This window comes from Vicugna pacos, chromosome 22 (assembly GCF_048564905.1).
Source record: "Vicugna pacos chromosome 22, VicPac4, whole genome shotgun sequence".
Classification (NCBI taxonomy): domain Eukaryota; kingdom Metazoa; phylum Chordata; class Mammalia; order Artiodactyla; family Camelidae; genus Vicugna; species Vicugna pacos.
Window position 1 is genome coordinate 5,568,534 of NC_133008.1, and position 17,582 is coordinate 5,586,115.

The 17,582-nt window shown below is 39.3% G+C and overlaps 1 protein-coding gene across 9 annotated transcripts in view; it reads left to right on the plus strand.

Moving 5' to 3' along the window:
- The window catches only part of LOC140688381 (ankyrin repeat domain-containing protein 26-like), a 129,447-nt gene that overhangs the window by 78,622 nt on the left and 33,243 nt on the right, over nt 1–17,582 (plus strand). For 5 of the 9 annotated variants that reach the window (XM_072947046.1, XM_072947047.1, XM_072947053.1 and 2 more), the window contains 16 exons: nt 615–675; nt 763–950; nt 2,224–2,356; nt 2,764–2,825; nt 5,515–5,575; nt 5,663–5,850; nt 7,122–7,254; nt 7,662–7,723; nt 10,412–10,472; nt 10,560–10,747; nt 12,019–12,151; nt 12,559–12,620; nt 15,310–15,370; nt 15,458–15,645; nt 16,903–17,035; nt 17,443–17,504. In XM_072947046.1, the coding sequence (XP_072803147.1) occupies nt 615–675; nt 763–950; nt 2,224–2,356; nt 2,764–2,825; nt 5,515–5,575; nt 5,663–5,850; nt 7,122–7,254; nt 7,662–7,723; nt 10,412–10,472; nt 10,560–10,747; nt 12,019–12,151; nt 12,559–12,620; nt 15,310–15,370; nt 15,458–15,645; nt 16,903–17,035; nt 17,443–17,504 (1,776 nt within the window). The remainder of the gene's footprint in view (nt 1–614; nt 676–762; nt 951–2,223; nt 2,357–2,763; nt 2,826–5,514; nt 5,576–5,662; nt 5,851–7,121; nt 7,255–7,661; nt 7,724–10,411; nt 10,473–10,559; nt 10,748–12,018; nt 12,152–12,558; nt 12,621–15,309; nt 15,371–15,457; nt 15,646–16,902; nt 17,036–17,442; nt 17,505–17,582) is intronic. The other 4 variants (XM_072947051.1, XM_072947049.1, XM_072947048.1 and 1 more) reach the window with 4 other exon arrangements.

Here is a 17,582-nt window from a genome sequence, read left to right on the forward strand (position 1 = left end):
ACTATGTGTGTGGCTTTCACTCATGAGTCATTGCCCCTCAGAATTACTTTTGTTCTTATTCCTCTTTCTTAGAAGGAACTGACTATGAACAACCATTTGTCTTTAGCTTCTTGGCGAATGGAATAGAAGTAGCTTATACTGTTTGCCGTTCTAACTCATCCAAATAAGATACTGCTAAAAAGTAAACTCTCATATTTCCCCCATGAGAGATCATTCACACATATATAAATCATGCAAACACATTTCAAAATACAACCACCACTTTAAATTTCTTAATGTGAGGTTTTTCAATACGACTCTAAACTATCAGGTATAAGATTTTGTTCTAGATCATTTTGGTCAAGAAAGTCATCTAATGGATACCATAGTGTTTGTATGATAATCAATGAGGGGTAAAGAAAGTAACATTTTGGGACCCCTGAGGTCATCTGTCATAATCCTCACCCCATGAGAAGATGTAGGTTGGTAAATGACAGACCCGGGACTTGAATCCGTATCTGAATGACTCCAAAGCCAGCGCTCTTTGTGTTAGATCATCTAGGAATGGGGAATGTTACAGTTACTTTATTCAATTTCATATTTGTTGTTCTTAAAGCTGCAATTTTCTTCTCTAGAAAGTCCGGCATCCAAGATTTGCCAAGCTAATTCGGGCCTGGGAAGAACCCGTGATAAACAGTAAGTTATTTGAAGACTGTCTTTTTGTGTTGTCACTGATGAGAAATTACAGATCATTTCATCTACTGTACCTTGTTTTCACTACAGCAGAGGCAAAAGATGGTGTTTTGAAACCAGGAACTAGCACCGTCTTTGAGGACCATAATTCTAATAGTGAAAATGAAGATGCAGTTAGAACCTTTTCCCAACCATCCAGTGAAGTTTCAGGCTTTTCTCATCCTGCCTTCCCAGCACCGGAACCTCTCACGTCTTCAGTAGTCCTTGGTGTTTCAGAGGTAAGCCGTTTTGTTTTTAACTTTTCCTTCCTGTGCTTTTTCACTTACCGTCCCCCTGATTCTCATGGGGATGAAAAGGATCCTACAGAGGAATGGAAGTCCTCAAGATCACAATAGAAAACAGTGTGATAACAAGAGAGGTACACGTGCAGGACTGAGACTTGTAAAGGTTGGTGGCAATAAACAGTTCTCAAATATGCCATTAAGAAAAGAAAGAGTAAGAGAGCAACAGGAAAGAACAGCTGGATGAATATGAAGATGGGCAGGGGTACAAAGGGGAAGCGTTCATCTAATAAGGACAAGATGTATGAGTGTCAAAATGAGAGAGATGATTATACAGACACAGCAGAAATAGTGGGGTTAAGTGAGAGCAGGAACTCTATAGCACACATTATGACAGAAATTATCTCTAATTCAAATTAAGAGAAGGAAAAGTCAGGTCATGGAAGAAAGTGCTCAGACTCTTCTGAAGGACATAGAGCTGATTTTATGAACAACAGAAAGAAAATTTGACCCTAACCTTTTTTCTTTTTGGTTATAGAAGTTTGTTTTTTAATTCAAGTGTAGTTGATGTACAGTATTGTATGAGTTACAGGTGTGCAGTAAAGTGATTTGGTTATATATATATATATATATATAACCAATTTTTCTTTCTTTTCCATTATAGTTTTTTTGTGAGATATTGAATACAGTTCTCTATGGAAGCTAGTTTTAACTTGAAGTTATTTATTTTTTTAGATAGCCTCACATTTAAATTAATGAAGTGATGTCTTATATTTAATCTAGCAAATTTTGTCTCTCCATTCCGTCCCCAGTAACTGAGTTCTAGTTTTCCATGTGACTTATCATGCTGTTTCACACCTCGACCTTCGGCTCAGGCTGCCCTTTTTAGAACCCCCTTCACATCTGCTCTTTGCACTGGGTCTGTCTTTTAAGACACAGTCTGGTCTTCCCAGCATTCCCGGAGCTATTGGCATGCAGCAAGTCTCTTCTCTCCTTTGTGCCCTTACTGTATCTGTTCACTTCAGGTGTAGAGCTGTTGAATGATAACTTGTCTGTGTTGATTCATTTTCATGTGTCTCTACCTCCCCTAGAGTGTAGAGCAGAATCTGTCTTTTATGTATATTGCCAGCTTCTCCCAGGAGAATGCCTATGATTTGATGGATACAGTAACTATATGTTGTCTTCCTGACTGACTGATTGAATGACCAAGTGTAGGAATATGATGTTTTCTGATGTTGGGTTTTTGTGACATTGTGTTTTGTTTTTATAGGGAGAGGCAGCAAAGCCAAAAACTGGGGGAAAAGAGAACGGCACTGGGACAATTAACGGTGTTCTAAAGGAGAAGGCAGATCAGAGCAAGTTGATTTCTACTGATGGAGACGGAGCACACAAAGGTGACAGAGGTGGGAAGTCAGGGAGCATCTATGGGTTTTCTTCTCTGCTTAAAAGCTAGTGTGGTTGGAGGGGGGAGGGTATAGCTCAGTGGGAGAGCACACGTTTAGCATGCACGAGGTCCTGGGTTCGATTCCCGGTACCTCCATTAAAAAAAAAAAAAGTCGTGTAAAAAATCTGAAGTGTGTAGATCCAAATCTGATAGCCATTTCTTCTTAAGTGTTTTTCTTTTGCCATCTTCCTTCATAAATATCCCAACTACGACCAAGTTTTCTTCCAGAAAATGCTTCAACCCTCTGAAATTCTTTCGTGCCACTTTAATTTATTGACATATTCATGAATCCAGATAGACTTATGTGTATTTAAACTTCCCAGTGGTATGTGTTCTCATTAATGTATCTGTGACTGCATTTTGTAGATGCAACACCAGCATTAAGATTCAAAGGAAAGAAAGATGCAGAATCATCCCGGGCTTTTGAGGTACTGTCTTCTATTGTTATTATGTTCAAATGTAAGCATTGCGTGATGTTGAAACATAAATGGAGGGATGTTTTGACTTCACTTTCTCACTTTTACATTTGCCCAGCAAAATTTTGGTTCCTCACTTTAACCCTCACTTAGTAAAGTCATTCTGTGCTACATGTCATGCCACTGCAGAGTGCACTTGTGTTAATTTTCCAGACTCACCTAATGAAACTGCTGTATGTAGTGCAAAAGCCAAGGCTTAGAAGTCACAGGGAATCGGTTTGGGTTCTGAAGTTACATTTTCTAAAAACTGAAGAAAATAATTCTTGGTCGGCCTGTGACCAGATGTTTGCTTCTTTGTTATAAATGAATGTGTAAAACTCTTAGATTCAGAGAGAAACAGGTTGTACTAAAAAAAGAAAAACACAAAAAACCGGTGTTTTTGTTTGTTTAACCACTTTGACCTTGGAAAGACAGTGCCTGCGACTTGAAAGTATTATTATATTTGGATTGTCAAGTAGATCTGCAGCGAACATTTCAGGAGAAGCAAAAGCATGGGGACTAGTAATAAATATGTGGGATTAAAATACCACCAGTTTGGTTTAGTGATGTTTTACTGAGGACAGCCCATTTTGGGTAGAAAATAGCAGGCACTGAGTACCTTTATGGCGACCGAACTTGAAGGAAGCTGAGTGCAGGGTAGTGATGACCTATTGCAAGGTGATAGCCGTGGAAAGAGGTCAGAAGAGCCTGAACTCTTGGATCTCGGCAGGTCCTGTACTTGAAGTCAGCAGACGTGGTAGCATCCTGGTTCTGACCCACTGTGAGATCTTGGAAAAACTTGTCTGACTTGTTGGAATGTCAGTGAGCTCGTTCCAAAACATGGTACTGATGCCTACCTCTCAGGTTATGTGTCATGAACAAAAATGTGGTAACAAATCTGAAAACACGTTGTCAACTGCAAAGGGTGCTATAGAAATGTAAGAATGATCACAGTGGCCACTAGTGACCTACTGAAATGTTGAGGACACCTTTTTAAAATCTGAAGGACAATAAAGTGGGAAAGTTAGAGCGGGCACGGGGATTTCTCACTTGGGGTATGTTGAGTGTCGGTAGGCTATTATCGGAGATCTCCGATAGGTACGTAGTGCTTTGGTACTTGACGCCTTCTGGGGATTTTCCATGTTTTGACCTTAAATAAATTCCTGTTCCTGAACACCAACTAGCACCAGGCAGTTAAGACACTGAATGTAGCAGCTGAGGGGTTAGGCTGTAGTGGCAGGAACAGAAGAACAAGTAAACAGGAACCCTGTATCAGGGACAGTAAGTCCTTCACATAAGGAACGTGGAGAGCGTGAGGTTCGACAACAGTGGGGGAGTTTGTAGTTAGGACGGGGGTGGAGTAAGGGTGGAATTTAGGTAGTCAGGAAAGAGCTGAGTGTGACCAAAGCTGCCAGGTGACGGACAGGAAGGAGCCAGTCACACGAAGGTCCAGGGGAGGGACGTTCCAGACAGAGAACAGTGGGTGGTGAGAGATGACCATGTTCAATTGAGTGACTTACAGTGACAAAATTTAACTGTTACTTATAGCAGTGTTTACAAACAAACAGTTGTGGGGTAATACAAGTCAGTATTATTGGGGATATACTATGAAGAAAGGCCTTTGTTTTATATATATGTTTTATAGGCCATATATTTTCATATTTTTATAAAATTTGCTGAATAATATATATACTTGCATATATAACTTACATATTTTTATATATATAATAAAAAGGTAAAACAGAGGCTTTCACTCATCGTATATCCCTAACAATACTGATACATCCCTGATCTATTATATATAAATGCTGAAATATATATATTTCTCCACATGCCTTGTTATACTTACATTTTCCTTTTTACTTGCCTTAAGTTTGTACTTCACTAGTCATGTCTCATTTTTTCTTTTCTTCCTCCTCCCCACTTTTTTTTTTTAGTGATTTTCCCCAAACCTAATATTTCTCTGCAGAAAACACTTCCTCGGTGTCTGCTCTTTCAGTCCATCTCACTCTGCCTCTGTGAACATATTTAGTGACAGCTTTCTGTTTACTATGTGTGTGGCTTTCACTCATGAGTCATTGCCCCTCAGAATTACTTTTGTTCTTATTCCTCTTTCTTAGAAGGAACTGACTATGAACAACCATTTGTCTTTAGCTTCTTGGCGAATGGAATAGAAGTAGCTTATACTGTTTGCCGTTCTAACTCATCCAAATAAGATACTGCTAAAAAGTAAACTCTCATATTTCCCCCATGAGAGATCATTCACACATATATAAATCATGCAAACACATTTCAAAATACAACCACCACTTTAAATTTCTTAATGTGAGGTTTTTCAATACGACTCTAAACTATCAGGTATAAGATTTTGTTCTAGATCATTTTGGTCAAGAAAGTCATCTAATGGATACCATAGTGTTTGTATGATAATCAATGAGGGGTAAAGAAAGTAACATTTTGGGACCCCTGAGGTCATCTGTCATAATCCTCACCCCATGAGAAGATGTAGGTTGGTAAATGACAGACCCGGGACTTGAATCCGTATCTGAATGACTCCAAAGCCAGCGCTCTTTGTGTTAGATCATCTAGGAATGGGGAATGTTACAGTTACTTTATTCAATTTCATATTTGTTGTTCTTAAAGCTGCAATTTTCTTCTCTAGAAAGTCCGGCATCCAAGATTTGCCAAGCTAATTCGGGCCTGGGAAGAACCCGTGATAAACAGTAAGTTATTTGAAGACTGTCTTTTTGTGTTGTCACTGATGAGAAATTACAGATCATTTCATCTACTGTACCTTGTTTTCACTACAGCAGAGGCAAAAGATGGTGTTTTGAAACCAGGAACTAGCACCGTCTTTGAGGACCATAATTCTAATAGTGAAAATGAAGATGCAGTTAGAACCTTTTCCCAACCATCCAGTGAAGTTTCAGGCTTTTCTCATCCTGCCTTCCCAGCACCGGAACCTCTCACGTCTTCAGTAGTCCTTGGTGTTTCAGAGGTAAGCCGTTTTGTTTTTAACTTTTCCTTCCTGTGCTTTTTCACTTACCGTCCCCCTGATTCTCATGGGGATGAAAAGGATCCTACAGAGGAATGGAAGTCCTCAAGATCACAATAGAAAACAGTGTGATAACAAGAGAGGTACACGTGCAGGACTGAGACTTGTAAAGGTTGGTGGCAATAAACAGTTCTCAAATATGCCATTAAGAAAAGAAAGAGTAAGAGAGCAACAGGAAAGAACAGCTGGATGAATATGAAGATGGGCAGGGGTACAAAGGGGAAGCGTTCATCTAATAAGGACAAGATGTATGAGTGTCAAAATGAGAGAGATGATTATACAGACACAGCAGAAATAGTGGGGTTAAGTGAGAGCAGGAACTCTATAGCACACATTATGACAGAAATTATCTCTAATTCAAATTAAGAGAAGGAAAAGTCAGGTCATGGAAGAAAGTGCTCAGACTCTTCTGAAGGACATAGAGCTGATTTTATGAACAACAGAAAGAAAATTTGACCCTAACCTTTTTTCTTTTTGGTTATAGAAGTTTGTTTTTTAATTCAAGTGTAGTTGATGTACAGTATTGTATGAGTTACAGGTGTGCAGTAAAGTGATTTGGTTATATATATATATATATATAACCAATTTTTCTTTCTTTTCCATTATAGTTTTTTTGTGAGATATTGAATACAGTTCTCTATGGAAGCTAGTTTTAACTTGAAGTTATTTATTTTTTTAGATAGCCTCACATTTAAATTAATGAAGTGATGTCTTATATTTAATCTAGCAAATTTTGTCTCTCCATTCCGTCCCCAGTAACTGAGTTCTAGTTTTCCATGTGACTTATCATGCTGTTTCACACCTCGACCTTCGGCTCAGGCTGCCCTTTTTAGAACCCCCTTCACATCTGCTCTTTGCACTGGGTCTGTCTTTTAAGACACAGTCTGGTCTTCCCAGCATTCCCGGAGCTATTGGCATGCAGCAAGTCTCTTCTCTCCTTTGTGCCCTTACTGTATCTGTTCACTTCAGGTGTAGAGCTGTTGAATGATAACTTGTCTGTGTTGATTCATTTTCATGTGTCTCTACCTCCCCTAGAGTGTAGAGCAGAATCTGTCTTTTATGTATATTGCCAGCTTCTCCCAGGAGAATGCCTATGATTTGATGGATACAGTAACTATATGTTGTCTTCCTGACTGACTGATTGAATGACCAAGTGTAGGAATATGATGTTTTCTGATGTTGGGTTTTTGTGACATTGTGTTTTGTTTTTATAGGGAGAGGCAGCAAAGCCAAAAACTGGGGGAAAAGAGAACGGCACTGGGACAATTAACGGTGTTCTAAAGGAGAAGGCAGATCAGAGCAAGTTGATTTCTACTGATGGAGACGGAGCACACAAAGGTGACAGAGGTGGGAAGTCAGGGAGCATCTATGGGTTTTCTTCTCTGCTTAAAAGCTAGTGTGGTTGGAGGGGGGAGGGTATAGCTCAGTGGGAGAGCACACGTTTAGCATGCACGAGGTCCTGGGTTCGATTCCCGGTACCTCCATTAAAAAAAAAAAAAGTCGTGTAAAAAATCTGAAGTGTGTAGATCCAAATCTGATAGCCATTTCTTCTTAAGTGTTTTTCTTTTGCCATCTTCCTTCATAAATATCCCAACTACGACCAAGTTTTCTTCCAGAAAATGCTTCAACCCTCTGAAATTCTTTCGTGCCACTTTAATTTATTGACATATTCATGAATCCAGATAGACTTATGTGTATTTAAACTTCCCAGTGGTATGTGTTCTCATTAATGTATCTGTGACTGCATTTTGTAGATGCAACACCAGCATTAAGATTCAAAGGAAAGAAAGATGCAGAATCATCCCGGGCTTTTGAGGTACTGTCTTCTATTGTTATTATGTTCAAATGTAAGCATTGCGTGATGTTGAAACATAAATGGAGGGATGTTTTGACTTCACTTTCTCACTTTTACATTTGCCCAGCAAAATTTTGGTTCCTCACTTTAACCCTCACTTAGTAAAGTCATTCTGTGCTACATGTCATGCCACTGCAGAGTGCACTTGTGTTAATTTTCCAGACTCACCTAATGAAACTGCTGTATGTAGTGCAAAAGCCAAGGCTTAGAAGTCACAGGGAATCGGTTTGGGTTCTGAAGTTACATTTTCTAAAAACTGAAGAAAATAATTCTTGGTCGGCCTGTGACCAGATGTTTGCTTCTTTGTTATAAATGAATGTGTAAAACTCTTAGATTCAGAGAGAAACAGGTTGTACTAAAAAAAGAAAAACACAAAAAACCGGTGTTTTTGTTTGTTTAACCACTTTGACCTTGGAAAGACAGTGCCTGCGACTTGAAAGTATTATTATATTTGGATTGTCAAGTAGATCTGCAGCGAACATTTCAGGAGAAGCAAAAGCATGGGGACTAGTAATAAATATGTGGGATTAAAATACCACCAGTTTGGTTTAGTGATGTTTTACTGAGGACAGCCCATTTTGGGTAGAAAATAGCAGGCACTGAGTACCTTTATGGCGACCGAACTTGAAGGAAGCTGAGTGCAGGGTAGTGATGACCTATTGCAAGGTGATAGCCGTGGAAAGAGGTCAGAAGAGCCTGAACTCTTGGATCTCGGCAGGTCCTGTACTTGAAGTCAGCAGACGTGGTAGCATCCTGGTTCTGACCCACTGTGAGATCTTGGAAAAACTTGTCTGACTTGTTGGAATGTCAGTGAGCTCGTTCCAAAACATGGTACTGATGCCTACCTCTCAGGTTATGTGTCATGAACAAAAATGTGGTAACAAATCTGAAAACACGTTGTCAACTGCAAAGGGTGCTATAGAAATGTAAGAATGATCACAGTGGCCACTAGTGACCTACTGAAATGTTGAGGACACCTTTTTAAAATCTGAAGGACAATAAAGTGGGAAAGTTAGAGCGGGCACGGGGATTTCTCACTTGGGGTATGTTGAGTGTCGTAGGCTATTATCGGAGATCTCCGATAGGTACGTAGTGCTTTGGTACTTGACGCCTTCTGGGGATTTTCCATGTTTTGACCTTAAATAAATTCCTGTTCCTGAACACCAACTAGCACCAGGCAGTTAAGACACTGAATGTAGCAGCTGAGGGGTTAGGCTGTAGTGGCAGGAACAGAAGAACAAGTAAACAGGAACCCTGTATCAGGGACAGTAAGTCCTTCACATAAGGAACGTGGAGAGCGTGAGGTTCGACAACAGTGGGGGAGTTTGTAGTTAGGACGGGGGTGGAGTAAGGGTGGAATTTAGGTAGTCAGGAAAGAGCTGAGTGTGACCAAAGCTGCCAGGTGACGGACAGGAAGGAGCCAGTCACACGAAGGTCCAGGGGAGGGACGTTCCAGACAGAGAACAGTGGGTGGTGAGAGATGACCATGTTCAATTGAGTGACTTACAGTGACAAAATTTAACTGTTACTTATAGCAGTGTTTACAAACAAACAGTTGTGGGGTAATACAAGTCAGTATTATTGGGGATATACTATGAAGAAAGGCCTTTGTTTTATATATATGTTTTATAGGCCATATATTTTCATATTTTTATAAAATTTGCTGAATAATATATATACTTGCATATATAACTTACATATTTTTATATATATAATAAAAAGGTAAAACAGAGGCTTTCACTCATCGTATATCCCTAACAATACTGATACATCCCTGATCTATTATATATAAATGCTGAAATATATATATTTCTCCACATGCCTTGTTATACTTACATTTTCCTTTTTACTTGCCTTAAGTTTGTACTTCACTAGTCATGTCTCATTTTTTCTTTTCTTCCTCCTCCCCACTTTTTTTTTTTAGTGATTTTCCCCAAACCTAATATTTCTCTGCAGAAAACACTTCCTCGGTGTCTGCTCTTTCAGTCCATCTCACTCTGCCTCTGTGAACATATTTAGTGACAGCTTTCTGTTTACTATGTGTGTGGCTTTCACTCATGAGTCATTGCCCCTCAGAATTACTTTTGTTCTTATTCCTCTTTCTTAGAAGGAACTGACTATGAACAACCATTTGTCTTTAGCTTCTTGGCGAATGGAATAGAAGTAGCTTATACTGTTTGCCGTTCTAACTCATCCAAATAAGATACTGCTAAAAAGTAAACTCTCATATTTCCCCCATGAGAGATCATTCACACATATATAAATCATGCAAACACATTTCAAAATACAACCACCACTTTAAATTTCTTAATGTGAGGTTTTTCAATACGACTCTAAACTATCAGGTATAAGATTTTGTTCTAGATCATTTTGGTCAAGAAAGTCATCTAATGGATACCATAGTGTTTGTATGATAATCAATGAGGGGTAAAGAAAGTAACATTTTGGGACCCCTGAGGTCATCTGTCATAATCCTCACCCCATGAGAAGATGTAGGTTGGTAAATGACAGACCCGGGACTTGAATCCGTATCTGAATGACTCCAAAGCCAGCGCTCTTTGTGTTAGATCATCTAGGAATGGGGAATGTTACAGTTACTTTATTCAATTTCATATTTGTTGTTCTTAAAGCTGCAATTTTCTTCTCTAGAAAGTCCGGCATCCAAGATTTGCCAAGCTAATTCGGGCCTGGGAAGAACCCGTGATAAACAGTAAGTTATTTGAAGACTGTCTTTTTGTGTTGTCACTGATGAGAAATTACAGATCATTTCATCTACTGTACCTTGTTTTCACTACAGCAGAGGCAAAAGATGGTGTTTTGAAACCAGGAACTAGCACCGTCTTTGAGGACCATAATTCTAATAGTGAAAATGAAGATGCAGTTAGAACCTTTTCCCAACCATCCAGTGAAGTTTCAGGCTTTTCTCATCCTGCCTTCCCAGCACCGGAACCTCTCACGTCTTCAGTAGTCCTTGGTGTTTCAGAGGTAAGCCGTTTTGTTTTTAACTTTTCCTTCCTGTGCTTTTTCACTTACCGTCCCCCTGATTCTCATGGGGATGAAAAGGATCCTACAGAGGAATGGAAGTCCTCAAGATCACAATAGAAAACAGTGTGATAACAAGAGAGGTACACGTGCAGGACTGAGACTTGTAAAGGTTGGTGGCAATAAACAGTTCTCAAATATGCCATTAAGAAAAGAAAGAGTAAGAGAGCAACAGGAAAGAACAGCTGGATGAATATGAAGATGGGCAGGGGTACAAAGGGGAAGCGTTCATCTAATAAGGACAAGATGTATGAGTGTCAAAATGAGAGAGATGATTATACAGACACAGCAGAAATAGTGGGGTTAAGTGAGAGCAGGAACTCTATAGCACACATTATGACAGAAATTATCTCTAATTCAAATTAAGAGAAGGAAAAGTCAGGTCATGGAAGAAAGTGCTCAGACTCTTCTGAAGGACATAGAGCTGATTTTATGAACAACAGAAAGAAAATTTGACCCTAACCTTTTTTCTTTTTGGTTATAGAAGTTTGTTTTTTAATTCAAGTGTAGTTGATGTACAGTATTGTATGAGTTACAGGTGTGCAGTAAAGTGATTTGGTTATATATATATATATATATAACCAATTTTTCTTTCTTTTCCATTATAGTTTTTTTGTGAGATATTGAATACAGTTCTCTATGGAAGCTAGTTTTAACTTGAAGTTATTTATTTTTTTAGATAGCCTCACATTTAAATTAATGAAGTGATGTCTTATATTTAATCTAGCAAATTTTGTCTCTCCATTCCGTCCCCAGTAACTGAGTTCTAGTTTTCCATGTGACTTATCATGCTGTTTCACACCTCGACCTTCGGCTCAGGCTGCCCTTTTTAGAACCCCCTTCACATCTGCTCTTTGCACTGGGTCTGTCTTTTAAGACACAGTCTGGTCTTCCCAGCATTCCCGGAGCTATTGGCATGCAGCAAGTCTCTTCTCTCCTTTGTGCCCTTACTGTATCTGTTCACTTCAGGTGTAGAGCTGTTGAATGATAACTTGTCTGTGTTGATTCATTTTCATGTGTCTCTACCTCCCCTAGAGTGTAGAGCAGAATCTGTCTTTTATGTATATTGCCAGCTTCTCCCAGGAGAATGCCTATGATTTGATGGATACAGTAACTATATGTTGTCTTCCTGACTGACTGATTGAATGACCAAGTGTAGGAATATGATGTTTTCTGATGTTGGGTTTTTGTGACATTGTGTTTTGTTTTTATAGGGAGAGGCAGCAAAGCCAAAAACTGGGGGAAAAGAGAACGGCACTGGGACAATTAACGGTGTTCTAAAGGAGAAGGCAGATCAGAGCAAGTTGATTTCTACTGATGGAGACGGAGCACACAAAGGTGACAGAGGTGGGAAGTCAGGGAGCATCTATGGGTTTTCTTCTCTGCTTAAAAGCTAGTGTGGTTGGAGGGGGGAGGGTATAGCTCAGTGGGAGAGCACACGTTTAGCATGCACGAGGTCCTGGGTTCGATTCCCGGTACCTCCATTAAAAAAAAAAAAAGTCGTGTAAAAAATCTGAAGTGTGTAGATCCAAATCTGATAGCCATTTCTTCTTAAGTGTTTTTCTTTTGCCATCTTCCTTCATAAATATCCCAACTACGACCAAGTTTTCTTCCAGAAAATGCTTCAACCCTCTGAAATTCTTTCGTGCCACTTTAATTTATTGACATATTCATGAATCCAGATAGACTTATGTGTATTTAAACTTCCCAGTGGTATGTGTTCTCATTAATGTATCTGTGACTGCATTTTGTAGATGCAACACCAGCATTAAGATTCAAAGGAAAGAAAGATGCAGAATCATCCCGGGCTTTTGAGGTACTGTCTTCTATTGTTATTATGTTCAAATGTAAGCATTGCGTGATGTTGAAACATAAATGGAGGGATGTTTTGACTTCACTTTCTCACTTTTACATTTGCCCAGCAAAATTTTGGTTCCTCACTTTAACCCTCACTTAGTAAAGTCATTCTGTGCTACATGTCATGCCACTGCAGAGTGCACTTGTGTTAATTTTCCAGACTCACCTAATGAAACTGCTGTATGTAGTGCAAAAGCCAAGGCTTAGAAGTCACAGGGAATCGGTTTGGGTTCTGAAGTTACATTTTCTAAAAACTGAAGAAAATAATTCTTGGTCGGCCTGTGACCAGATGTTTGCTTCTTTGTTATAAATGAATGTGTAAAACTCTTAGATTCAGAGAGAAACAGGTTGTACTAAAAAAAGAAAAACACAAAAAACCGGTGTTTTTGTTTGTTTAACCACTTTGACCTTGGAAAGACAGTGCCTGCGACTTGAAAGTATTATTATATTTGGATTGTCAAGTAGATCTGCAGCGAACATTTCAGGAGAAGCAAAAGCATGGGGACTAGTAATAAATATGTGGGATTAAAATACCACCAGTTTGGTTTAGTGATGTTTTACTGAGGACAGCCCATTTTGGGTAGAAAATAGCAGGCACTGAGTACCTTTATGGCGACCGAACTTGAAGGAAGCTGAGTGCAGGGTAGTGATGACCTATTGCAAGGTGATAGCCGTGGAAAGAGGTCAGAAGAGCCTGAACTCTTGGATCTCGGCAGGTCCTGTACTTGAAGTCAGCAGACGTGGTAGCATCCTGGTTCTGACCCACTGTGAGATCTTGGAAAAACTTGTCTGACTTGTTGGAATGTCAGTGAGCTCGTTCCAAAACATGGTACTGATGCCTACCTCTCAGGTTATGTGTCATGAACAAAAATGTGGTAACAAATCTGAAAACACGTTGTCAACTGCAAAGGGTGCTATAGAAATGTAAGAATGATCACAGTGGCCACTAGTGACCTACTGAAATGTTGAGGACACCTTTTTAAAATCTGAAGGACAATAAAGTGGGAAAGTTAGAGCGGGCACGGGGATTTCTCACTTGGGGTATGTTGAGTGTCGGTAGGCTATTATCGGAGATCTCCGATAGGTACGTAGTGCTTTGGTACTTGACGCCTTCTGGGGATTTTCCATGTTTTGACCTTAAATAAATTCCTGTTCCTGAACACCAACTAGCACCAGGCAGTTAAGACACTGAATGTAGCAGCTGAGGGGTTAGGCTGTAGTGGCAGGAACAGAAGAACAAGTAAACAGGAACCCTGTATCAGGGACAGTAAGTCCTTCACATAAGGAACGTGGAGAGCGTGAGGTTCGACAACAGTGGGGGAGTTTGTAGTTAGGACGGGGGTGGAGTAAGGGTGGAATTTAGGTAGTCAGGAAAGAGCTGAGTGTGACCAAAGCTGCCAGGTGACGGACAGGAAGGAGCCAGTCACACGAAGGTCCAGGGGAGGGACGTTCCAGACAGAGAACAGTGGGTGGTGAGAGATGACCATGTTCAATTGAGTGACTTACAGTGACAAAATTTAACTGTTACTTATAGCAGTGTTTACAAACAAACAGTTGTGGGGTAATACAAGTCAGTATTATTGGGGATATACTATGAAGAAAGGCCTTTGTTTTATATATATGTTTTATAGGCCATATATTTTCATATTTTTATAAAATTTGCTGAATAATATATATACTTGCATATATAACTTACATATTTTTATATATATAATAAAAAGGTAAAACAGAGGCTTTCACTCATCGTATATCCCTAACAATACTGATACATCCCTGATCTATTATATATAAATGCTGAAATATATATATTTCTCCACATGCCTTGTTATACTTACATTTTCCTTTTTACTTGCCTTAAGTTTGTACTTCACTAGTCATGTCTCATTTTTTCTTTTCTTCCTCCTCCCCACTTTTTTTTTTTAGTGATTTTCCCCAAACCTAATATTTCTCTGCAGAAAACACTTCCTCGGTGTCTGCTCTTTCAGTCCATCTCACTCTGCCTCTGTGAACATATTTAGTGACAGCTTTCTGTTTACTATGTGTGTGGCTTTCACTCATGAGTCATTGCCCCTCAGAATTACTTTTGTTCTTATTCCTCTTTCTTAGAAGGAACTGACTATGAACAACCATTTGTCTTTAGCTTCTTGGCGAATGGAATAGAAGTAGCTTATACTGTTTGCCGTTCTAACTCATCCAAATAAGATACTGCTAAAAAGTAAACTCTCATATTTCCCCCATGAGAGATCATTCACACATATATAAATCATGCAAACACATTTCAAAATACAACCACCACTTTAAATTTCTTAATGTGAGGTTTTTCAATACGACTCTAAACTATCAGGTATAAGATTTTGTTCTAGATCATTTTGGTCAAGAAAGTCATCTAATGGATACCATAGTGTTTGTATGATAATCAATGAGGGGTAAAGAAAGTAACATTTTGGGACCCCTGAGGTCATCTGTCATAATCCTCACCCCATGAGAAGATGTAGGTTGGTAAATGACAGACCCGGGACTTGAATCCGTATCTGAATGACTCCAAAGCCAGCGCTCTTTGTGTTAGATCATCTAGGAATGGGGAATGTTACAGTTACTTTATTCAATTTCATATTTGTTGTTCTTAAAGCTGCAATTTTCTTCTCTAGAAAGTCCGGCATCCAAGATTTGCCAAGCTAATTCGGGCCTGGGAAGAACCCGTGATAAACAGTAAGTTATTTGAAGACTGTCTTTTTGTGTTGTCACTGATGAGAAATTACAGATCATTTCATCTACTGTACCTTGTTTTCACTACAGCAGAGGCAAAAGATGGTGTTTTGAAACCAGGAACTAGCACCGTCTTTGAGGACCATAATTCTAATAGTGAAAATGAAGATGCAGTTAGAACCTTTTCCCAACCATCCAGTGAAGTTTCAGGCTTTTCTCATCCTGCCTTCCCAGCACCGGAACCTCTCACGTCTTCAGTAGTCCTTGGTGTTTCAGAGGTAAGCCGTTTTGTTTTTAACTTTTCCTTCCTGTGCTTTTTCACTTACCGTCCCCCTGATTCTCATGGGGATGAAAAGGATCCTACAGAGGAATGGAAGTCCTCAAGATCACAATAGAAAACAGTGTGATAACAAGAGAGGTACACGTGCAGGACTGAGACTTGTAAAGGTTGGTGGCAATAAACAGTTCTCAAATATGCCATTAAGAAAAGAAAGAGTAAGAGAGCAACAGGAAAGAACAGCTGGATGAATATGAAGATGGGCAGGGGTACAAAGGGGAAGCGTTCATCTAATAAGGACAAGATGTATGAGTGTCAAAATGAGAGAGATGATTATACAGACACAGCAGAAATAGTGGGGTTAAGTGAGAGCAGGAACTCTATAGCACACATTATGACAGAAATTATCTCTAATTCAAATTAAGAGAAGGAAAAGTCAGGTCATGGAAGAAAGTGCTCAGACTCTTCTGAAGGACATAGAGCTGATTTTATGAACAACAGAAAGAAAATTTGACCCTAACCTTTTTTCTTTTTGGTTATAGAAGTTTGTTTTTTAATTCAAGTGTAGTTGATGTACAGTATTGTATGAGTTACAGGTGTGCAGTAAAGTGATTTGGTTATATAACCAATTTTTCTTTCTTTTCCATTATAGTTTTTTTGTGAGATATTGAATACAGTTCTCTATGGAAGCTAGTTTTAACTTGAAGTTATTTATTTTTTTAGATAGCCTCACATTTAAATTAATGAAGTGATGTCTTATATTTAATCTAGCAAATTTTGTCTCTCCATTCCGTCCCCAGTAACTGAGTTCTAGTTTTCCATGTGACTTATCATGCTGTTTCACACCTCGACCTTCGGCTCAGGCTGCCCTTTTTAGAACCCCCTTCACATCTGCTCTTTGCACTGGGTCTGTCTTTTAAGACACAGTCTGGTCTTCCCAGCATTCCCGGAGCTATTGGCATGCAGCAAGTCTCTTCTCTCCTTTGTGCCCTTACTGTATCTGTTCACTTCAGGTGTAGAGCTGTTGAATGATAACTTGTCTGTGTTGATTCATTTTCATGTGTCTCTACCTCCCCTAGAGTGTAGAGCAGAATCTGTCTTTTATGTATATTGCCAGCTTCTCCCAGGAGAATGCCTATGATTTGATGGATACAGTAACTATATGTTGTCTTCCTGACTGACTGATTGAATGACCAAGTGTAGGAATATGATGTTTTCTGATGTTGGGTTTTTGTGACATTGTGTTTTGTTTTTATAGGGAGAGGCAGCAAAGCCAAAAACTGGGGGAAAAGAGAACGGCACTGGGACAATTAACGGTGTTCTAAAGGAGAAGGCAGATCAGAGCAAGTTGATTTCTACTGATGGAGACGGAGCACACAAAGGTGACAGAGGTGGGAAGTCAGGGAGCATCTATGGGTTTTCTTCTCTGCTTAAAAGCTAGTGTGGTTGGAGGGGGGAGGGTATAGCTCAGTGGGAGAGCACACGTTTAGCATGCACGAGGTCCTGGGTTCGATTCCCGGTACCTCCATTAAAAAAAAAAAAAGTCGTGTAAAAAATCTGAAGTGTGTAGATCCAAATCTGATAGCCATTTCTTCTTAAGTGTTTTTCTTTTGCCATCTTCCTTCATAAATATCCCAACTACGACCAAGTTTTCTTCCAGAAAATGCTTCAACCCTCTGAAATTCTTTCGTGCCACTTTAATTTATTGACATATTCATGAATCCAGATAGACTTATGTGTATTTAAACTTCCCAGTGGTATGTGTTCTCATTAATGTATCTGTGACTGCATTTTGTAGATGCAACACCAGCATTAAGATTCAAAGGAAAGAAAGATGCAGAATCATCCCGGGCTTTTGAGGTACTGTCTTCTATTGTTATTATGTTCAAATGTAAGCATTGCGTGATGTTGAAACATAAATGGAGGGATGTTTTGACT